Source organism: Euwallacea fornicatus, chromosome 35 (assembly GCF_040115645.1).
Source record: "Euwallacea fornicatus isolate EFF26 chromosome 35, ASM4011564v1, whole genome shotgun sequence".
Lineage (NCBI taxonomy): Eukaryota > Metazoa > Arthropoda > Insecta > Coleoptera > Curculionidae > Euwallacea > Euwallacea fornicatus.
Window position 1 is genome coordinate 2,313,455 of NC_089575.1, and position 21,936 is coordinate 2,335,390.

The following is a 21,936-nucleotide window of genomic DNA, read 5'->3' on the forward strand; positions in this document are numbered from 1 at the left end:
GGAAGTGGTGAGTTTCAGTGAAATGAAAATGACCCTCTGCATGATTCTCCGAGAAGCTCCAGTTGAGGGATTTTTGGGATGAATAACACACAATCGTGAAAACCATTAAGGGTATACAGGGTGTCCGTTTAATAGCACATCGGACTCCTACGAGTTTATTTGTGATTTCGTAAAAGAATCAGTTATAGGGATGCATATCAGGCTGCTGAAGGTACATTTGAAAATTGGTGGCAACCTACAGGGTGTCTTAAAAAAACGACGTGTCCTAAAGTGTCGTTTTTTGAAAACCTGCATTGTTTTCACGTAACAGTTTCCTTTCACGATACTGTGTTAGTTCCAAGATTTTTTTCCATCTTGAGATACAGTGACTCAAAGCTAGGACGTTTAGGAAGGAATTTTAGACAGTTGAAGTGCCTCATGAAAAATGAATATGGTGCTTAGCTTAAGCTGGACTGTGATCGTTTTAAGATGTATTCTAACATAAGATCAACTTAGTAAATATGCATGCTCATTTAGCCAAAAATACAAACAGTATGTTCACAATAGAAACTTTAATTTCCACTTCAATTTTCTTGATTTTTTCAAAAAAGGTAGTGAGTTTTTTGTGACCTAAGATGGACGAAAATTCAATTTTCTTAATTTTGGTATAAAATAACGCCCTATTTCTCTTCAATGTTAATGTGATTATTAATTAGTTCGAGACAACCCGCAGTCACGGTTAAGTACCTCAGTGTTAATGATGCTTTACCATGATTTCGATGATCCTTTGTTTTAGGTTTTGACAGCTCATTTACGGTTTTCCGTTCCTTCGAAATCCTCTTGTTTTAAAATTTACCATTAAAATGAGGTACACATATTCAACAAGACCTTGTTAGCATGATTTATTAATTGCTACATGTGATGGAAGTTTTGAACGTTTCCTAACAGAGCACAGCGATTTCCCAATGGAGGACGTTCTAAAGCAAGGAGCCTAAAAAGTCTAAAGGAGCGTTTTCGATGGACAGGAAGTCTTGATTGTGAAGAAAAAATTGTAAGAAGAGGGTATTAGGAGAAAAAAATGAACTAGACATCACTTTACCAGTGGTAGCAAGACCAAACATTAGCGCAAGCGAAATTAGGCAGGAGGGCACTGAGGTGTCAAATTTCAGAACCAACAACATGGCAATCATGGCAACACATGCTAAACATTCAGGCACATGGCCATGAATGTAGGTTTTCCTGAAATAATTAATAATAACAAAAAAAGTGAAATTAATTAAAATTGTTATTGTGAACACCTTGTGTGTATATTCGGTTAAATGGATATTCGTGTTAAGGGGGGGATTTTACACGAAAATATGTCCTAAAATAATCAAAATCTAATTTAAGCTAGCTGTGACGTTAATTGTTTCTGGGGCACTTCAAATTTCTAAAACTTCTTTTAACTCGTCATGGGTTAGACTCCCTGCTTATCAGGGTAAAAACAATCAGGGAACCATGGCAGGATCAAAAGAGGATTTTATCGCTTGAAAAAAATGCAGGGTGTTCCATTAAGAAAAAAAACACTTTTTATAACGATTCGTATATATTTTTGAGACACCTTGTAGGGTTTTCACAAATTTTGAAATTTACTCTTATTAATCCCATATTCTGCACATCTCCATAATTGATTTTTTTATGAAATCCCAATATGATACTCACACAGCAGTCCGAGGAACTGTTAAATGGACACCCTGTATATCGCCACCCGCGCTCGTATAAACACCAGATGTTCGGGCCATAGAAGAGGTATCAATGAAACATATTTTGATATATTTATGATGAGACACATTTGGTCATTCGGATTTCATACAAAAATGTTGGCTCTAAAATTGCCATAACAGCTAGTAAATCCGGTTTTCGTGGCAGTTCCTTTCCTTCATACAAACGATATTGCCATGGTGCTCGCATAATTTTTTCCGTTTTCCTTAGATGAAAATGTTGTTTCGAAACAACCCCACGATAGTGGTTTACAAATTAATCTCGCAATGCTATTTTTATAACCGCATAATGTAATGGCATACGATAGTTCTTTAAACATTCCATTTCCTTTGTAGAGGTGATGGTACCTGAAAAGTTTGCGTTATTATTCTCGCATCAACATAATATATCAAATAAATCCCAAAATCATGGTTAAAAACCATAAAATTGATTTAGAAGTCGATCCGGCTACATTGCATCTATTGTATATCAACATGTAGCGGCATGAACTTTCTTTATCAACCCACCCCTAATCTACCCTTTCTTTTGTATGGGCGCATAAAGTTTGTCTCGTTGCGTCTGTCGTGAAAATATCGATTTTTCTTAAGCATTTTAAAAATTGAAACATATTGTTTATTACAAAAATAATGGAAATAAAAAGAACATTTTTGTCTCGACTATCGATCACACGGGGGACGGGACACAAATTTGTGCCAGTGTATAAGAAGATAGTTTGATTTTGATCATTAAAAATCTCAGTTGTGGCCACTGTGCAAATGTCATCAAATCATGTTCGTTCAGCACCCTCTAGCCCAAATCATATGGCTGCCTCTACCTGTATTATACGAGCTTATACGAAGACAAAAATCAAAACTAAACGCATTGATCCTCCATTAATCCAAATACAGATGCTGCATGACGTCGATAGGAACATATTTGTATATATATTTTTGTCTTTATTTGCCTGTACTAATAAAAAAAGATGGTTATATGCTATGACGCATCCGATTTCGGTTTTGGGTTGTAAGTCTATCCGCACAGTGGTGGCAAATGAAAGTTTGAACGGTCAAAAATTAAACATTTTCCAACTAGTTAAATATCGAACACTTTTGTTGATTGGTGAACCGGTGGTTTTTTTAATGCCAATTTAGTTTCTAGTTTTCGACATTTTATGATTAAAGTTTCCTTCAAAACATGATTGAGACGTATATTTTGAAAATAATTGCGACGGGAGGAGGAATTTTCACAGAGAAAACGTCTCGAGCCACTGTAATTTGAGTATATACAAATCGTTAAATTATTCTTCAGACTCGTAGACGGAATGATATTGAAAGTGTGACTGACATGATTATCGAAAATATTAGACTTAAAGATATTCTCTTTTTAAAATAGATCGAATAGGTAGCCCATCACTACAAGGCTCAACAACTCCGTTGCTCTATCATGAGCTTTTTCAGGCATTTGATGTTTCCTACAGTTTAAAATTGTTACGATGTGTGAATGTAGGACTAAAAAGACCTTTGAGTCTCCAAGACAAGAAATCGATTAACCCCAAACCCCCAACCTCTTTGGCACACTTCCACCCTCCACCCAGGTCCACCATACGTTGCCATGGACACCGATCATCCCATTTCATTTACCGGTATAGAAACCTCAAACAAGATTATTGACATACTTCCCGGTTTCGGTATAACGTGAAAGGCGTATCTCCAAACTTATCGCACTGACAGAGTTATCGAGTATAGAGAGAGGACCACTTTATACATCACCTTTAGTTAAGTGAAAAGCACAAAAGCGCACCCCTCGGCCCCGGAACTCCCATAGGCAGGCCCCGTCCCCACTAACGCGTCACTGATTGGTTAGATGGGGAAAGCGCGCTTTAGTCACTGCCCATCTCTTGCCAATGGTGGTCTGAACCATCATTTGGTATACCCAAAGCTCCAGTGCGCTTTTGTAAGCTATAGAGCTTTCAGCGGTCGTGTGATCAGGACTTCTTGATCTGACAGGGAGGGTGTCGTGTGTGTGAATGCGGGAATATTAATCCGGGAATTTAGTGTGACTTTAGTCAAAATTGCAGCTGCAACGCTGGCCCGCCACATGGCCTTGGGTTTGAGCTCCGGCCTGTGTCCCGGAGCCGGCTCCGGGCCCCATTCGGAAACGTCATCTTCACCGGGGATCAGTGCCCCGATCCCCGTTGGCCCGATAATCCCCAATCCGATATTCGCTCTCCCTACATTAAACTTTACAGTGTCTCAAGTTGCCGCAGTTTGCGAGACTCTGGAAGAATCCGGGGATATTGAACGGTTGGCCCGATTTCTTTGGTCACTTCCAGTAGCCCATCCCAACATCAGCGAGCTCAACAGAAACGAGGCTGTTCTCAGAGCAAGGGCCATAGTGTCATTTCATAGTGGACAATTTAGGGACCTCTATTCCATCCTAGAGTCTCACAAATTCACCAAAAGCTCTCATGGGAAGCTTCAAGCCATGTGGCTGGAAGCCCACTACCAGGAGGCGGAAAAGCTGCGAGGGAGAGCTTTGGGGCCCGTGGACAAATACCGAGTGCGAAAAAAGTTCCCTTTGCCCAGGACTATATGGGATGGGGAGCAAAAGACTCATTGTTTCAAGGAAAGAACTAGATCATTGTTACGGGAATGGTACCTACAGGATCCTTATCCGAACCCAACTAAAAAGAGGGAGCTAGCGCAAGCCACTGGACTCACTCCGACGCAAGTCGGGAATTGGTTCAAGAATCGCAGGCAAAGGGATAGGGCTGCTGCTGCGAAAAACAGGTCAGTTGTCAATATGGTTAAGATAGGAATATTTCCATCTTTCATCCATAAAATCGCAATGAGTGGAATGTTAGAGTTCTACAGTGAACGCATGAATCTTCTCAATGCAGTATCGCCAGTCGCAACAACTCTGGCTACGTGAATCAGAGTTTCCAATTAATGGGAATGTATTAAGCAAGGTTGTTTAAGTCATAAAGCCGATTTGGCAGATGAACTTTTGGGTTATTAAAAGCTCGTTTCTTTGGGTACTAAGCGAGGGATTAAAATTTGAATTGAAACGAGACTGAAGGTTTAACAGAAAGTAGGTAGATTTCAGTTTAATCTATAGAGAGCCCAAAAGCTTCTGTAATAAGAATATAATTCAAGTTATGTTGATTACGACGATAATCATCAATAAAATGACTATTCTTGAGAAATCTAAGGTGAAAGAGAAATTTGCTATATTGCTCTTTGATCCATTTTCAAAAGAATTTCCGTTAAATTTCAGATAAAGATAGACGTTCTGAATTAGCAACAGATGAGAAATTACACCTAACTTTAATTCCTTTGAAGATGGAGAAAAAGCTCGAAACGAAATAGCTCGTTTGCTAGCCCGGAAGCTCGACTTTTTAAGTAGGTCATTGTGTATATTTTTGAGCATTTGTACACCACATTTAAAGGAGATTATTTCCATCATGTAACTCCCCATACTCAACTTTAATTCTATTAGAGATACAGAGCCGGAACAGAGTTTTACAGAAGAGTCTTTTTTGTATTTTGACTTTTTTAAAATTAATGGGCCACCGTGTATATTTTTGAACGTTTACAATCCGAATTTGGAGGAGATTGTTTCCATTGCACGAATTCCTATAACTGTCTCTACTTGTTTTACAGATACAGAAATTCAAAAAAAGTTTTTAATAAAATAATACGGTGGGTCCCAAATTAGTTCGACATGTACGGGATCCCGGTTACTATAAGATAGATGGAATTTATTAAATAGGAGGTGTTTTAGAGGACTTTATGACAAATTCGTGGTTATTTTACAAATTGCTTAAGGTGTTACTTTTTCCAGAAAAATGGAAAGAAGTTAAACAACGCATTTTTAACTTTTCCTTGTCGTTTTTGAACTAAGGCCAAAATGATTTTGAAGATGAAAACTAGTTAAACACTTTTTTACGTAAATCGCCATTTATTTCCGAGTGTTATGCGGCAACACGTAAATTCTTGTATTTACCATCTTGAATGTTTGCATTTTCGAAAAACGGTTAAAAACCCTCCTTAACAACGTATTTGTTGACACCATCGTTTCTTTCTAAGGTGCAAAATAATTTTTTTTTAATCTTTGTGGTAGTAGGTTTTGGAGACTTTCCTCTTCCATGATGCGAAACAAACTAAAATTATTGCTGTAAGTGTTCAAGTTGATTTGCAAGCGAAATACAAGATGGTAGACATAGTCGAGTGCCATTTCAAATTAAATAAAATACATAATTAATTAATTGTTATAAATTGGAATAATTAAGTAATTGTAAGTAATTCATATATTAGCAAAATCATAACGAAATCTTGAAACTATCTTTCCTGTGAATGATGGCTATTTTAGGGCCCAATTATTAGTGTACTGTTATCTTTAACTGCAACCTAATTACCGTGAAACCGTTAAAATAGAACCCGAGCATAGACCAGATTTGTTGTTTCTATGGAAACTAGCGTGATGTTAACACTGAGAGAGCGTTAACAATTTGGATTTCACAGAGTTCCGCCACGTCCACTTCGTTTAACTACTTTGCTGCGATTTTTTTCCAACTTTAACACGTAGAACAGTAATTATTTTCTGTTTTGCATGATGCAAGAAAAAAATCTTTCAAATCCCACCCTGAGGGATATTTCAAAAACTTTATTTTGGACTTAGAAGAAACACGATAAATGGTGATGGAATTGTTTTTTTTTTTTTCGGACTGAAGGGTTCTATATAAAAAATTGCCCCAATAAAGTTTTATTTGTAAAATCACTTTCGGCTTGATTAGAAACCGTAGAAGCATATTAAAAAATGCAGTGTTAGATTTTTCGCGATTTTTCCATAACTCGCTAAAAACTAAATTAATTTTTAAAGCAGGAATGGGCTTGTCATAACATTTTTTTAAACTTTATGAGACTTTTTCCATTTAACCGACCCTATATCCCGTATGACAATCGAGATCGCCATTCATGCAGAAGTACTACGGCCGTTCTGCATTCAAAAAAATTCATGTAAATCTTCGCGGCTTTTGAGCTTTGAAAACTTAGTTGTTTTGGAAGCTTGATTTTAGGTTATACCTAACCAAAATTTCAAAAAGACGAATATTGGCATTGTTTTCGATAATAAATGATACAATTCGAAATGCCTTCTTTCTTCACATTCTTCGAAGAAATATCAACGGTTTTAAATAGAACACCCAGTATATGTTTGCAAATTTGAATTGTTTCTTTACATTCGTCTCTAATGGTTTCGAAGACATAGAGCTTTACATAGAGGAATTTCTAAGGAGAGTCTTATTCAATAGTATTTATGACTATTTATGCCTGGAAGCAATCGAATCGAGATTTATAGACAAAACTTTTGCATTAGCATTCACAATGATCGGTAAATCATTTACTGGAAGCCATTATTTCTTGTGTTGTATAAGTTAAAATTGAAATATCATTGATCAGTTGGTGCACCTTAATTGATAAAAAAGTTGTTTCTTTCCACTAATTTGACCTCATTAAAACATGAGTACATGGCATATAAATAATTAATATTACCATCAAGCGAGATCTCGAACATTTACCATAAGCCGAAACTGGACAATGTCCAGTGGTAACCCATATCAAACAAACTTCGACAGTAGCCGGTCCGTAAACGATCGTATTTTTATACCAGACACGAAGGTCTGCTTTCGGAATATCATAATTACAAGTTGGCCCATGATATACGACCCATTGAAGAAGACTACCGGAACCATTATTGCCGGTTCTTCGTCCTGCTATCTGGGATAAATCTAAGTTGTAACTTATTTTCCTGCCATGGTAATTGGTGTCCGACCCATTTCGCCTCGGTACATAGAATTGAGCCACACGGATCGGTCAAACGATAGGCCGGACTCTGTGTTTAAGGTCGGTCTTTATGGCTCTGAGCGACTGTATTGAAGGGTTTAGCGAAAACGATGAAGTTGTGAAGTGATAATTAAGTGAACAAACAAGGAAAAAGCCAAAAGTGGGATTAGGACCCCGTGTCTCTCCAACAGTTAGTATCAAGCATTAGAAAATGCATGTTAGAAAACATCCTCTTTGAGTGCATATTATAGTTGTCCGAACACATACAGAATGATCGATTTTAAAAAGTTAAATTTTCGTCGCAGAAAAACGAGCAATTTTTTTCTACATTTCTTTACCAAGCTCTCTGTATCTCGGAAGCAGTTAGAGCCAAGTGTTTGAACGCGTATACTGTAATTAGTTCGAATTAAATAAAAAATCTAAGTATTCGAGAATCTGTAAGGTGTTCTATTTAAAAAAGTGGACTTTTTGGAACAGACACTCGAAGAAACTAAAATAGCTTCAACTTCAAATCTGCTACGCAATGCTCCTTTTGGGTCGCTGCATTTCTGGTATAGCTACAGGTAAGTATAGGGATATAAGAATCATAAATAATTCATTAAGAAAACGACTTTCAAAAGGAAAAAAAAACGCGAAAAAGGCCGCTAATGTCTTTATTAAAAATAGTAATTTGGACTGAATTATATGGGTAGAACTAATTACTTTAAGAGTACCTATTCAAATTTAGTCAATTTTTCTATATACTGCGGTTATTATGCCATTAAACCACGGACAATTATAAAAAAAAACCCATTAGCTTGATTCGTTACGGGGGTATTTTATAGTGTGATTAACACCTCATTTGCATCTGAACACTGGGCCTGATCGATTTAAGGATTCACCATTGTATGACAAAGTTCACGAAAAAAAGTTAAGGCCGTTAATTATCATCTCGAGTTGACTGGGAGTTAGGAAACTGCAGCTTTGCATGAGGGCGGATCCGGCCCGCACCAGACACTTGTCGATGTTAAGTGCTTAAGAGCACGCACGTATTTAAGTGTTTAAACGTCATAAAATGCTACCTAAACAAAACAATTTAACTGGAGGACTGTTTACTCTTGAACACCCTCGGGATGTCACAACATTGAGCAGTCAAACAAAAGGGGAATGCGCCAAGTGGCCCTTGATCATATGGAGTCATCGAAGGACTGGAAAATTCAAATTTTGATACTCAATAGTTTTTTTTTTTTTTTGTGGTAAAAATATGCAGAAGAGAACGGAAAGGAAGACACTGAAACCGCTGAAATTTGATGTCATGTGTGGAGCGATTGTAAGAGACGTTGGAGAAAAATCATTCGGATGTTTCCTCAAATATCGATGGCATTAGTAATTGTTTATATTTTCAATTTTTAAACATGGAATTTTGCGAAATTAGTTTATATAAAAACCCGCAATTGCAGAGGCAGACGCGTAAGTCACTGGAATTGTATGTCATACGTTCAGCAATTGCAGGAGCAGATAGAAAATATATTAAGTCGTTTACGAAAATTGCAGTGGCGTTACGAAATTTTTATATTTTCAATCTTTAAAAATGCAATTTTGTTCAACTAGTTCATTTTAAAATTCGCAATTGGAGAAGAAGACACCTGAGCCGCCGAAATTTGACTTTAAACGTAGAACGTGTCTAGGAGAAGACGAGAAAAAAACGTTTGGCTGTGTTCTAGAATTTTTTGGAATTATTTTATTGAAAAATTTTCAACAAGGGAAGACGCTTAAACTACTGGATTTTGACGTTACACACCTATAAAACACCTTTGGAAGAAACTGGCGAACATATCACACAAAATTATACAGCGCACTCATGCAAACAGGTTTTTCCTTGACAATTATAATACTTCTCTTAATTTCTCAACATTTTTGTATAATTATTACACGGCTATAATGATTAATTCATGGCACGTTAATGGGATTATGTATCTTTACGTAATCCCACTTACACTTTTTGATGTCACCTAATCAAATCCTTGCTTGACCAGTCGGGCAGGTCTGGAACTGGACAATAAACGGTGGTAATGTTTTGTTGTGATCTAGTGACTAGAATTATTATCGATTTTCTCGCACGATATGAAAATCGACCCCGAGAAAGGCAAATTGTATCAACTGAAATTGAATTGTTGAGCTTTGCTATATTGAGGCTTCGGGCCCCTTTCTCTACCAACACAAGCGATTATAGTGATTGTGTTAAGGGAAATTTTTTGCATGGTCGACTAAGCACTAGAGCAATTATGTTCCCTCCCTTTAGATTTACATAGGTATTGTACAAGAATTTGTTGGTCACTGAAACTCCGCGTTGACCAATAGAGGATTGTGTTGGAAAAAAAGTGGACAATGATATTAATATTAATGGACTGTAATTTCTTTGTTTTCCCTCAATAAACAGCAATAAAATATAATAACTTGTGACCAGGTAATTTATCAAAACGCTGTGACAGTGTATGATTACTTTTTTCTGTTTGCCTGATACTTACCGGAGTTGTTTTTCATTTATATTACTTCTGAAAGCCTTCGAATGACCACTGTATGTAATTTACTAAAACTGTGTCTATGTAATTTACGGCCATGAATGCACAAGTTCCAATAAAAGGAGTGGAATGGAAGTACATAATGTCTGAAATTTGAAAGTAAAATCATTTGCGTCTTTTCCTCTCTTCGGATTCCCAAATTTTCAACAACTTCGGGTCTACGAGGTGACCCGAACTCACTAAATTTGAGCTTGAAATTGCGGTTTTTAGGTCACTTCGGTTATTACAATCCAGTAAGCAAATGTAACGAAAAAAACTGTTTACTTAAGGACTTCAGGTTTTCGATCCAAAAACCGTTCAAACCTAATAATCTGCTCTTTATGGCGCCAGTAAAGACTACAAGTGTTTTCTTTAACCACGGGACACTGAAATTGCTTTCTAACCGTGACAGGGCGTTGGGGTTCGATAAGATCTCGATTTTAATCCCCGAAAGAACGGCCAAGAACATCTAGCGAAGGATTGCTTGCACTTTTTCAAGGGATATTCAATCAAAAAACACTATACATGACACGAACCTTAGTGTACATTTGCATAATTCCCTCACCGGGAATTAATTGGATATTATGACTTTGTTGTTTTATACGGCTTAATTACACACTAAATTTGAAGACTTTCTGTCAACTGAACAAAAGTGGACCCTGGCACGTTATTATTTCAAGCATTAAACGATTAGTCTTATTTTTCCTATCGATTAACCTCAGGAGAACAACCCTTCTAGTTTAAATATGCACATCTCGATTGCCCTATTGTGCTGTAACGTAATAATAGACTCTTTAAACGAACACCCTAAATACAGCCCCCTTATTTTCTTTAACGTCGATAATGTGACTTGCTGGAGCAACTATCGAGTTACTGTGATCGAAGAGAGAGTTACACTTTTGGCAGCCTTTTGTTCTCTCTGATTGAAAATTTCCAGTTGCAGTTGGAACAATGGAAACCCTCCAACTTTGTTTCAGACTTTTCGACTTTGCTTGATACGTGGGAATTTTTTTTGGAAGCAGGAACGTGAGCTTTAACACAATATTTGCCAATATCCTCGGCTAAATTAATCGTTAGAAGTGTCTGGGTATTTACCTAATGCTCTCAGCTCTCGCCTCGCTAAATCAGTAAACGATACTAAAATAAATACGATGATGTCAAATAAAATCACGCAAAGTTAATATTGATGAGGTATCTTGTAACAAGATGCTTTCCAGCCTTAAAGATCTGTCATAGACCAGCTTCCCACAAGGTGAGACCCACGTTTATGGTGTTTGCATATTTATATGGGAATTTACTTTAGTAAGTGGCGTCGGTCACTTACAGTTAGATGTAAATATAGACGACTCAATGTCCGTGCAAAATATGGGACGCTGCAGCGATGCCTTGAAACACACCGAAACATCGTCAAAGTGCGATTTTGCCTGCGAAAATTTGCAATTACCACCACTGCGCCACTTCGCAGTCATACAGTACCAATTGCTCCTTCATCGCGTACCCGTTTTTGTTTATCGCGTGAAGTTAGGGAAAGATAACAACAAATCGAGTTCCTGCTCATGTCACTCTACCTGAGGTAATAATCTAAAGCGAGCATTCCGACACAGTGGATGTAATTACAACAAAAACTATTTTAATCCTTGCCGGTTTTATGTATTTTCAGATATGTACCGGATGTTCATTTCTGGAGCTCAATTATTATGGAGATCTCGGTAACCATAAGAGATGCGAGGTCGATTAAATAGAGGCCAAGTCGCGCAACTTAGAATTGAAGTGTTAATCATTTTTCATCATTCCCTAAATAAGCTAAGGAAGAAACAAAAAAGTTTTTTTCAAAATTTAAATTTTTTTCGAATACCTCCCAAAAATATCAATTTTTTTTCAAATTTTGTAACAACTTTTGAACTCTAAATTGCGCAACTTTGCCCCAATTTAACCGATCTCGTGTTTTTTTTATTACCACCGAACTTCCCTTGGTTGCGCTTCAAGGACGGACATCGTAGATGTTCATATGCAGAATGTCTCAGCAATTCCGTTACAAGGCGATATCTCCATTACGGCTATTAGTGTTTTATGACAAATTTTTTGATTTGACGAAACCCATTCTATGTTAGAATTTTACCGTTTTTACTATTCCCGATTGAAATGGAACACCCTGCGAATTTTTGCATTTTTAGATTCCGCACAATCAAATTATTAAATAACTATTAAGTCTCTCTTCTCTTAGAATTTACGTTTAAACGCCATACGCGATTTTTTTACTGCATAAAGCTCAGGAGCACGTGTGCAATTTCGTTTACCCTCTTCTAACACTAGTAACATATTTAAGAAGTAATTAATCGGTTTAATCAAATTTTCAAGTTTTAATATTTAGGATTAATAGTTCGAAATGTTTTTGTTGGCTTTGCAAGCAATATGACCGGTTTTTGCCAAAATACCGTAGTCAATAGTAATATTCACTTGTCTAGTCATTACCGTGCAAAACCGAATTTTGTGTCGAATAATAAATAAAACGATTCCGGAATATTTAAGTGAAAATTCCTCTGAAAATTAATCTTTGTTTGCTTTACGTTATTAAAATTTTATTTTATTTTATTTAAGAATTAGTTGATTATTCCGCAGATATGTTACTAGTATTTGGAGAGAGTAAACGAAATTACAAGCGTACTTTTGAGCCTTACAGAGCGAAAATATCACATATGGCATTTAGAAACTTGAGGTTTAAAAACAGTGAGGCCTAACAATTCATTTAAACATCTTAACGTGTAGAATTTAAAAATGTAAAAACATACAGGGTGTTCCATTTGAACTAAGGAAATTGAAATGAACTTACGCTAGTACGCTATTCTCAGTTGTATCAAAGTTTCTAGGAAACCCTGTATATTTCCATTTCGAAATATTTGCTTTTATCCTTAAAAGCTCCGTCCTTGAGAGTACGTACCATCATCAAAACTCACACCATGCACATATCAGATGGCATCCAGTTCAACAGAGGAGGTAATACGAGGAGGGCCCATGTCGAAAATTAAAGAAAAGCTGAGCAAATCTACCGTATAAACGACGTCGTCGTGAACGAGACCCTCGTTTAACGGCTCAAATTACTCAGATGAAATGAATATGGAACATTTTAAACCGCACTTTGTAATTACTTGCGGTCGAGGTGCTTTTCGGGTAATTTTACTGCCAAATGGAGTCCGGCATGAGGAGGAATAAATGCATATTTGGGGGCTGTGACAAAGCAGTAAACTTTGACAGCTACACAGGGCGTCCCACGAATACGGGCCTCCGTCGGTATCTTAAAAACTGCGACGGAAAATTCTAAATATCTCGAAAACTGCAAAATGTAGTGTATAGTACATTATACATGAAAAATATTCATAATGCTAGGCAGATTCGAAAGTCGATGTGATATACATGGTCTTCTATTTAAAATAAACAAATGGAAATCCATTTCCGGTATGACCGGAAGTGGTATTTTTATGAAAATATTTTTAACCAATAGAGTACCTCGTATCTAGTACGACACCCAAATTTCAACTTTTTCCCAATCGTAGTTTTCAAAATACGGACAGAAGCCCGTATTCGCGAAACACCTTGTACAGTCTGATAGTGATTCTTCTATATGGGAGAAAATCGTACAGAACGCGTTTGAAATTGAGGTTTTGTAGCTTCAGAATGGGCAAGTGTTTTATTATTTTCCTTGTCAAATTTTCCAAAACACACAGAGTGCTTGGTCTGAATGAGTCGACTTTGAAGATCGTTCACTAAATTATCCTTTTAAGTTAAGTTAATATGTGGTCCCCAGGTACGCCTTTCGTCGTGTGTCTTGAGAACTATGAGGGCTATGAGGCCGGTTAACTGGGAAAAGTTTGAGATGGTCACGTCAAGAACGTAATTACAAAAACCGAGTGGCTCCAACTTTGCAGGTTTTTGAGATATGTTCAGAAAAAAAGGTAACGAACATTTTTTTTTGTGCTTTGTTTCTGATCTTATACCCGTACACATTGGAAGAAAGTAAAAGTTAAACGTAAATTATAAAATTTCTATTTCTTCATAGTCCAAGTTCACGTTGACAGACAAACGTCGAACACTTAGTTGCAATGTTGCCATTTCCGTCACATTTTCGTCTTCGCCACAAACCGCCAGACTATAGATAAAAATGCAGCTCCCCCGAATGAAGGTGCTTCCACAAGTTACGATAGTGGGATTGATTGCTGCAGAAAATTCTTTTGATCCGAACGAACAACACAGCCAAATCTGAAAATATCAAAGGAGGGATGAACCGTATGCTCGAATAAGTGTGCTGCGCCTTCGAGTGATCGGATTCGCTTATATCTCATTTAAGTTCCCCGAAAAAGAATATTTGCGAAAGCAATCAGCCCTCGTCCAAACAAAAATCTGCACAAAGGATTTCGAGTATATCAAAGAGCAGAGAGTATAAATTTTAAATTCGATTTCAGTTCAAAAGCAAACAAGTGAACGTTTCATTGTTTCCCTGGCCCGTTGCCTCCATTGTATCGCTTCGCAATTGGCTTAAGTTGTCGGATCGCAGTCGTCAAATTTTTAATGAATGCTCTTTCGGGATCAGCTCGTTTTGTAATTGCTTTACGTGAATAAATTATATTTCGAAAATTGTTTCTCTCCATGGAAACGAAACTTCCATGGCACACACGAAGCCCATTTAGGTCTTAATGAGCTCTCCGAAAGTTACAAAAGAAAACAACCCGATCAAGCTGCGGTGGTGTGGAGATGACAAATGAATGAGTGACCTTCTCAGCGGGATGTTGAACCGCCTAATGAAACGACCCGTTTTCGCTGATTATCCTCATAAGTCGGATAAATGCGCCTCATCAGTCGCTGATAGCTCTATTAGTCAACAGACAATAGAGGAAGACAGTTGTGCTGGGCAACAATATTGAATCGAACAAAGAATAATGCCGGATTAATAAGGATCATTACGGACCGAGAGTTGTTCCTAAGGTGTACACATACACTCTAATCATCATTAGAATCTCGGATTTTAATTAATCGAACGCAGTGATGGATGTGAGGATTAATTATCTAGTGGATATGGCAACGCCACGCTTCGCTTTTGTTCTCCGAAAGATGCGACAGTTAGCGACGTCACGGGAAGTTTTTAACGCATGGCAAGTTGACCTTGCACCGTCGAAAAACGGCATTTTAACTTAGTTTTTTTTTATCCTGGAAATAATTCAAACGTGAAGGATATTCGCCAAGAATCTTCCACGTCTCACCATTATTCTATACATAAATATGCTAAAGTTTGCAAATTGATTATTTTTATTAGGAATCGCATTCCTTTGAAGTATCATAAAAGAGGACATTGGAATGTTAAACAATTGCAAATGTATATTTGGTTGCTGAAATTGTTTTTGGATGTGAAACGTAATTTTAATTAATTAAAGTGGAAGGAACGTCACTTATATGAAATCGAGCGTCTAATTATAATTTCTTACTTACTGAAATGTTATTTTTTACTGAAATCAAATGCAATTTTTCAAATTCAATTAGATAAGCCAGCAAAATTTCAACTTATTAATTTTGCTGAAACCTCAGAAATGTCCTCAATTTTTTCAAGTTGCCTCGAAAACTAGACAGAATTCGACCTTCTGATTGACTAAAAAGTGTAGATTTGAAATTTGAGAAGAAAATTTTAACAACGGAAGGAACGTTGTATTCGGGGCCTGGTAACTTCAAAACGGTTAGAAATGTGTTTATGGGTACCGATATTCGAAGTTAGTTCCTTGATCGAATGCCTATTTACTGCATGTTTAAAAATATACAGAGTTTGCTATTAAAAAAAGTCGTCTTTTCCGTTCGAAAAGGCAGGGAGGCGAAAATGGAAATTGCTCGTTGATTCCTCGAAGCAAACGCTCTGTTTGAGGCGCTATGTCTTCAAAATGATTAGAGGCACCGGCGAACAAATTGTTGGGCAGTTCAATGCTGGGTTTAAAACAAGAACGAAGTTCCTCTCGAGCAAATGAAAATTAAGAAAATACGAATGAAACACCTCATACCCTTTTATGATCGAAATCTTGCTCAACTTCTAACAAAAAAGTGGCTCTATTAAAACACATTCCATTTCTATATAAAAATTTCCAGTTCGTTAGGCAAACTATGTCACTTCACTGCTAACTAAATGCCCATACATAGATCATATCTGCCGCTTCTTGGATATTTTCACACCGATAACCATCGAAAAGTGCACTTCATCTTTTATTTACACAAATTGCAATGTTCGTGCAGTTAACGAACTCCTGATGCAGTCAATTATGCCACACATCGAGGCTCGTGATTATCATAATATATCATTGAAACAGAGAAAAGATGGAGTATATATTACCTTAATGGCGGAGGAACATAGTGATAAAGCAATGAGAACGAGGAAGAAACACATAGAAAAATACTAAAGTAATGTGATGAGAACTGCGTCTGTAAGCAAGTTTATTGACGAGCTTCATGGGAAGGTAATTAGTGAGCAAACATCAACATGTTAGTGATTAACAGATTTGAGCTAAAAAGTGCCATTCTCATACAACTTCACTGCCGGCAATGTGCCTATATACTAAATGCAGTAGAATCCAATTAAAGATAATCAAATATTAATAAAACTGTCGTATCCTGTATCGGTTTATATAGAGCCCAGAATTAAAGTTAATAAGATTCAATTATTACCCAGAGAAAACCAGTTTCCTAGGGAATTGCTTATAGTAAAGAGATATGCTGTAATCATTTTAATGTTTCATGGTTAATGTGAAGGGCTGATAAATCAAAGGGCACAAGGTAACAAGAGCCAAACTCCTCCAATTACATCGGCGAATCAGCTCTAATCATACGGGTCTTTAGCTGCGTTTCAGGGATATATTCGATCCGATGGATTGATTTCATCGATACCAGGTGGCCATCGCAGGAGAAGATTCTGCACAATGAAACTCGATCTTAGCGTCTGTGAAGTCTCGATCTTATCGGCATTTCAAGTTTTTCGGTATCATTAGCACTGAAGTATGAAACCTGAGATTACGGCTACTTAAAAATCTCAATCGGTGAAACTGGGGAAAGCTCAAAATCGGCCCCCCAATATTGGGGACAATTTAAAATTGTCCGGTCATTACGTCTTTTGTGCGACCCAACGACAGAAATTGAATTTTATGCCATTCAAAGCGGTAATTCGAATGCGGTGGTTTTGACGTGTCCAAGGGGTCGGCACAATGCGTACAAACTTGTAATCTAATGTGACGTTTATATTTCCATGTTTAGTTCGCATTTTCGTTTTGGCTTTGGGGGTACTGCTGTGATAAAAAAATAAGGAGAATTTTTCATTTAAACTTCCCGGGTACTATAGAAACATGACGTTATTTTTTTTTTGTAGGTCGGTAGCACTTTCTGTGACGTCTATGCAAAGTTCCATGTCGATATATTCCATGAGTGCAAAGCTGCATGTGTTTTTGTAAACGTGCGAAAACGAATATTTCGATTTTTACTATGCGTGATTTTGTCGAGCGAAGAATTTGCATTAAATTTTGTTTGCGGAATTGTTATTCTGTCGCGGAAATGTTGAGAATGTTACAGAAAGCCTTTGGTGTCACGGATATGTCGCAAAAAAATCTTTACACGTGGTACAAAGACTTTAAAGAAGGCCGGGAAGGAACACAAGAGGAGCAGCAACCCGGGTGACCGTTAACATCTACCGATGAAAATCGTGTCATGAAAATCAAAGATTTAGTACTGCAAAACTTTCGATCGACCATTGGAGACCTTTCTGACGCTAAGGGCATTTCACTAAAATCAACCCTAACTATGTCAAAAGATATTTGGTGCCTCAAACGTGTCAAATCTCGATTGGTTCCAAAACGTTCTATTTTTTCGGAAAAACAGCATCGGGTCGAAATCCGCCACGAAATGATTTCTGACTACCAGTACGTCGTGAAACGCATCATTACGGGACATTTGACTTGGATTTGCGCACAAGACCCCAAAACGAGCGATCAATCGAGTGAATGTCGTGCAAAAGGTGAACCAAGAGCGAAAAAACCGTGCCAAAATCGTTCAAAAATCACGATCTTGTTGACAGTTTTCTTAGATTATCGCAATGGTGTGCATTATGAATTTCTTCCGCCAGGCCAAAGCGTTAACAAGGAATATTATGCGTTGTTTGCGTGACGCTATTCGCCTCAAGAAGCCATAATTGCGGGCAGACAGTTCTTCGTTTTTACAACACGATAATGGTTCACATCACAATCACCGGATTGGTTTTTCGAAAATATTTTGCCAAAAACTCGGGCCGTATCGTTCCACAACCACCGTATTCGACCGATTTGGAGCCGTGAGACTTCCGGCTGTTCGACAAGTTCAAAAGAGCGCTCCCGGCACACCCTTGCGAGTCAATTGCAGAGGTAAAAGCTGAATCGAAAAAACTATTGAAGGCCATTCCGGTAACAGATTTTTCATTTTGCAAATAAATTCACCTTATTTTTTTTTATCACAGTATTACCACCATGTTTGAGTATCATCTAAATTCACATCGCTGTGAAAGAGGAACTCCGGACTTTATCGGAACAGCACATAAATATAAAGATTCCTATCTCCCTTTCCACCCTATTTTTCTTTGTTCCCGTCCTATCTCTTATCATTTTAAAATTGAAGGGTTGAAACAAAGAAATTACGAAGAGCTTACATTTCCGGCTCTTTACCGCCCAAAAACTGACTTTTCTAAATCTGTCACACTGCATATTTTTCGATCAACAAAAATCAGATTTCCAGGAGCTAATTACGAACATACACATCTAAACACTCATCTCTAATCATTTTGAAGGGACGGGGAGTGAAATAGGACATCAGCATGCGACAATATACGCAAAAATGATATTTTTCATCTTCTGATCTTTCCGAGAGCGAAAATTTGCAATTTTTTAATTCAGGTTAGTTCAGGTTAGTTCAAAATGCTTTTGCTACACGAGAACAACAAGGCGATCATTTTGAACATCTCAGTTAACTACTTGTTAATAATCATAAGAACACGGAAGTTTCTTCAAAACTCGACGCCCTGACGAATAGTTTTATTAATTTCTGCCATAAATAAAATATCGATTTCTTTCTCTTCACTGATAATAAAATGTTCTTTTTCATTAGCATTGCTCATTTTCATTTTATTCACAATTTTTTTTAAATAGTGGCGGCCTGGATGGTTTCTAAGTGGAAATTTTTCCGCAGAAAGTCGCGCAACATCGGAAGGCCTTTGACGACATTCTCCAAATACTAACAGCATATCAATTGTATTACAAAAAAGTATATGTTTTTTAAACTGACATATTTTTAGATTAAAAATGACCTTTAGATTACAAAAAAGTAAAAATTTATACGGCATTACATTTAACAGTCGAAAATTGAGGTCATTTCCGGTTAAACCGGAAGCGCTAGACAAATGCCATTGATGTCAACCAATCGGCTCTATTTTCATATAGTTTCCCTCTAAATTTCAACTTTCTAAGTTTAAAAAGAAAAAAAGTTATGAAGTCGGGCCACGTTCCTGAATCACCCAGTATATAACTCTACGAGCAATCAATAAGTAAACCAAAAATGTCAATGTTGCGTTTAACGTTTCTTACCAAAATTACCATTAGACATTAACCACAACAGAACTCCACTGCAATCAGTCTTGCTACGTTGCCGGCTAGTGCATAAAATCCCATTGCACTTCACTAAATTGAATTTCTGTATTGAAATTACAAAAAAAGTTAACATATTTCTCAAGTGGTCGTGCGAGTTAATTAACATGAACATCACCGCGAAAATTATCACCCATGCAAATGTCACAAGTCACATTTTAACGGTCATATTTCACGGACCGTCTTAATGAACTGGCTTATTGAAGTACTGACAGTACTATGATTAAAGCAGCCGTAAAACGGCAAATTACGAAATTGAAATCTGCGGCCTGAGACATATAGTCTATTTGGAACAATATGGCAATGGGGGTCAGGGCCCATTTGGGCCGATAATATCACCAAAAATGGGTGTGTATTGACGAGAAAAAACGCCAACAAAGGCAGCCATATTACGTAATGGATGTGTCGCGTTTGTTTCCATATTCCTAGGGTAGGCACAAAAGGCATTACTTCGATACACCGTTATTAGGGCGGCACACCAGTCATATGATACCATCTTGACGTTTGAATACTAATTGCGAAATGACCCCTCGGTATATATGGGGGAATGAGTTCGGATTTTTCGGGGTTGAAATATCATTAAAAATTACCTTTACTACAGGTAACATGGGGCCAAACTTGAAAATTCACATGCAAAAACTTCTTTACTCCAAATTACAATCTATCAACTAAAATAACACAGCATATTATGACAGTGGACGATTATGTCGATTTTGACATGGTGAAGTGACAAGAGGTGGTTTTTTGTTTCTGTTTTCATCCATTGTCATGTGATAAACAAAGATGGGTATATGACTTTTTTTGAAGGTTTACTGGCATTCGTGGTGAAGCACAGTGGCGGCAGCCACAAGTTGTCGCGGATAAAACTACTTTGGTTCCTTTACAGTATCTCATGAAAAATTTCGTCATAGGGTCATTATTCAAATCAGATTATTATTGCAAAAACAAGTTCAAAGAGAAATACATATCTAATCAGTGACATTTAAGTTGAACTTCCTTGCGAGGGGTGGGTTGTTTAGTCTTTAAATACCTTTAAACCCCGTAATGACGGTATTTCGTGGTACTTGGGATCATTAACACCCGATTAAGCCCCTCCGTTTGCAGATGCTTCGCAAGTTCGGTTGCCCATTTGAGCTATTTTGTTATTGCATTAAAATTGCAGTGCAAAATCATAAGTATGGAAAACAACGTAGTTAATTTGCAAAGATGCCCCCTTCTAAATATTTAGGACAACCCTATTGCAACTCTCTAAAACGAAGAGAGGATAATAAAGCTCCGAAAGGCACACAGAGTGGGCCAAATCGAATAAAACAGTAATTTCAAGGTTTGTTTAACCTTTACTCGTTTCCTTGTAGGAGTGAGGGCTCAGGGCACAACTTCCCCGCATCCCAATAAAATAATGTAATGAAACTCTCCTCAGGGACTGGTGCTCGAATCATAGAGAATTGAAATTACTAATGAAGAGATTTTTGAGACTCTGCTACGAAGCTTGAGCTTCCGATATTTAAATTTCGCACTTATTTTCTTTGGACATCAATTTCAGATGTCGTTTTCACAGCTAAGAAAGGCGGATTGAGCGGGAAAAAGGGCCCCGAAGCCGGATCAAAGGAACTGAGAATTGAAATCTCCAGGGGACACGAGCTCGCTCCGGATCGAGGTGTATATCGGGGGCTCTCCTTGCTTATTTTCCGTAAACTTTAGCCCTAAATTTAGTTTGCTTCTCTTTATCAAATCCTTTTGAAGGTGTTATGACGGTGTTTATGTTGGATCCGAAGTAATAAACTCGAGTCTGAGCTCGAAACTGTGTTAAAATCGTTAACGAGGAGCACAGTGAAAAATGTACATTCCAACAAACATATTTAACTAGTTTCATTTTTATCCGAAATTTCTACTGTCACTACACTGAACTTAGATTGTTGCTCACTTGAAATTCAGTAGCGTGGAAGGTAAAAAAAAGTGTAACTTTCTTATATTATTTCCTAAGCGTAATTCTTGTGAATTTTTCAACGCATAAAATTAAACATGTTGCTATTTATGCACTACAGTGAAGTGATTATTCACACCCAAGTTCATTTGGAACAGAAGGAATATTTGGGATAAAACTTTTTTTTTTATTTCGCTACATTTAAATCCACTTTTATGTGATCATTC

At 37.2% G+C, this 21,936-nt stretch overlaps 1 protein-coding gene across 1 annotated transcript in view; it reads left to right on the forward strand.

The window, feature by feature from the left end:
• The first annotated feature begins 3,678 nt into the window (after positions 1 to 3,678).
• Positions 3,679 to 21,936, forward strand: part of LOC136348840 (homeobox protein SIX3-like) — a 29,814-nt gene continuing 11,556 nt past the window's right edge. The window contains exon 1 of the mRNA XM_066299995.1: positions 3,679 to 4,508. Within this exon, the coding sequence (XP_066156092.1) occupies positions 3,817 to 4,508 (692 nt within the window). The 5' untranslated portion in view covers positions 3,679 to 3,816. The remainder of the gene's footprint in view (positions 4,509 to 21,936) is intronic.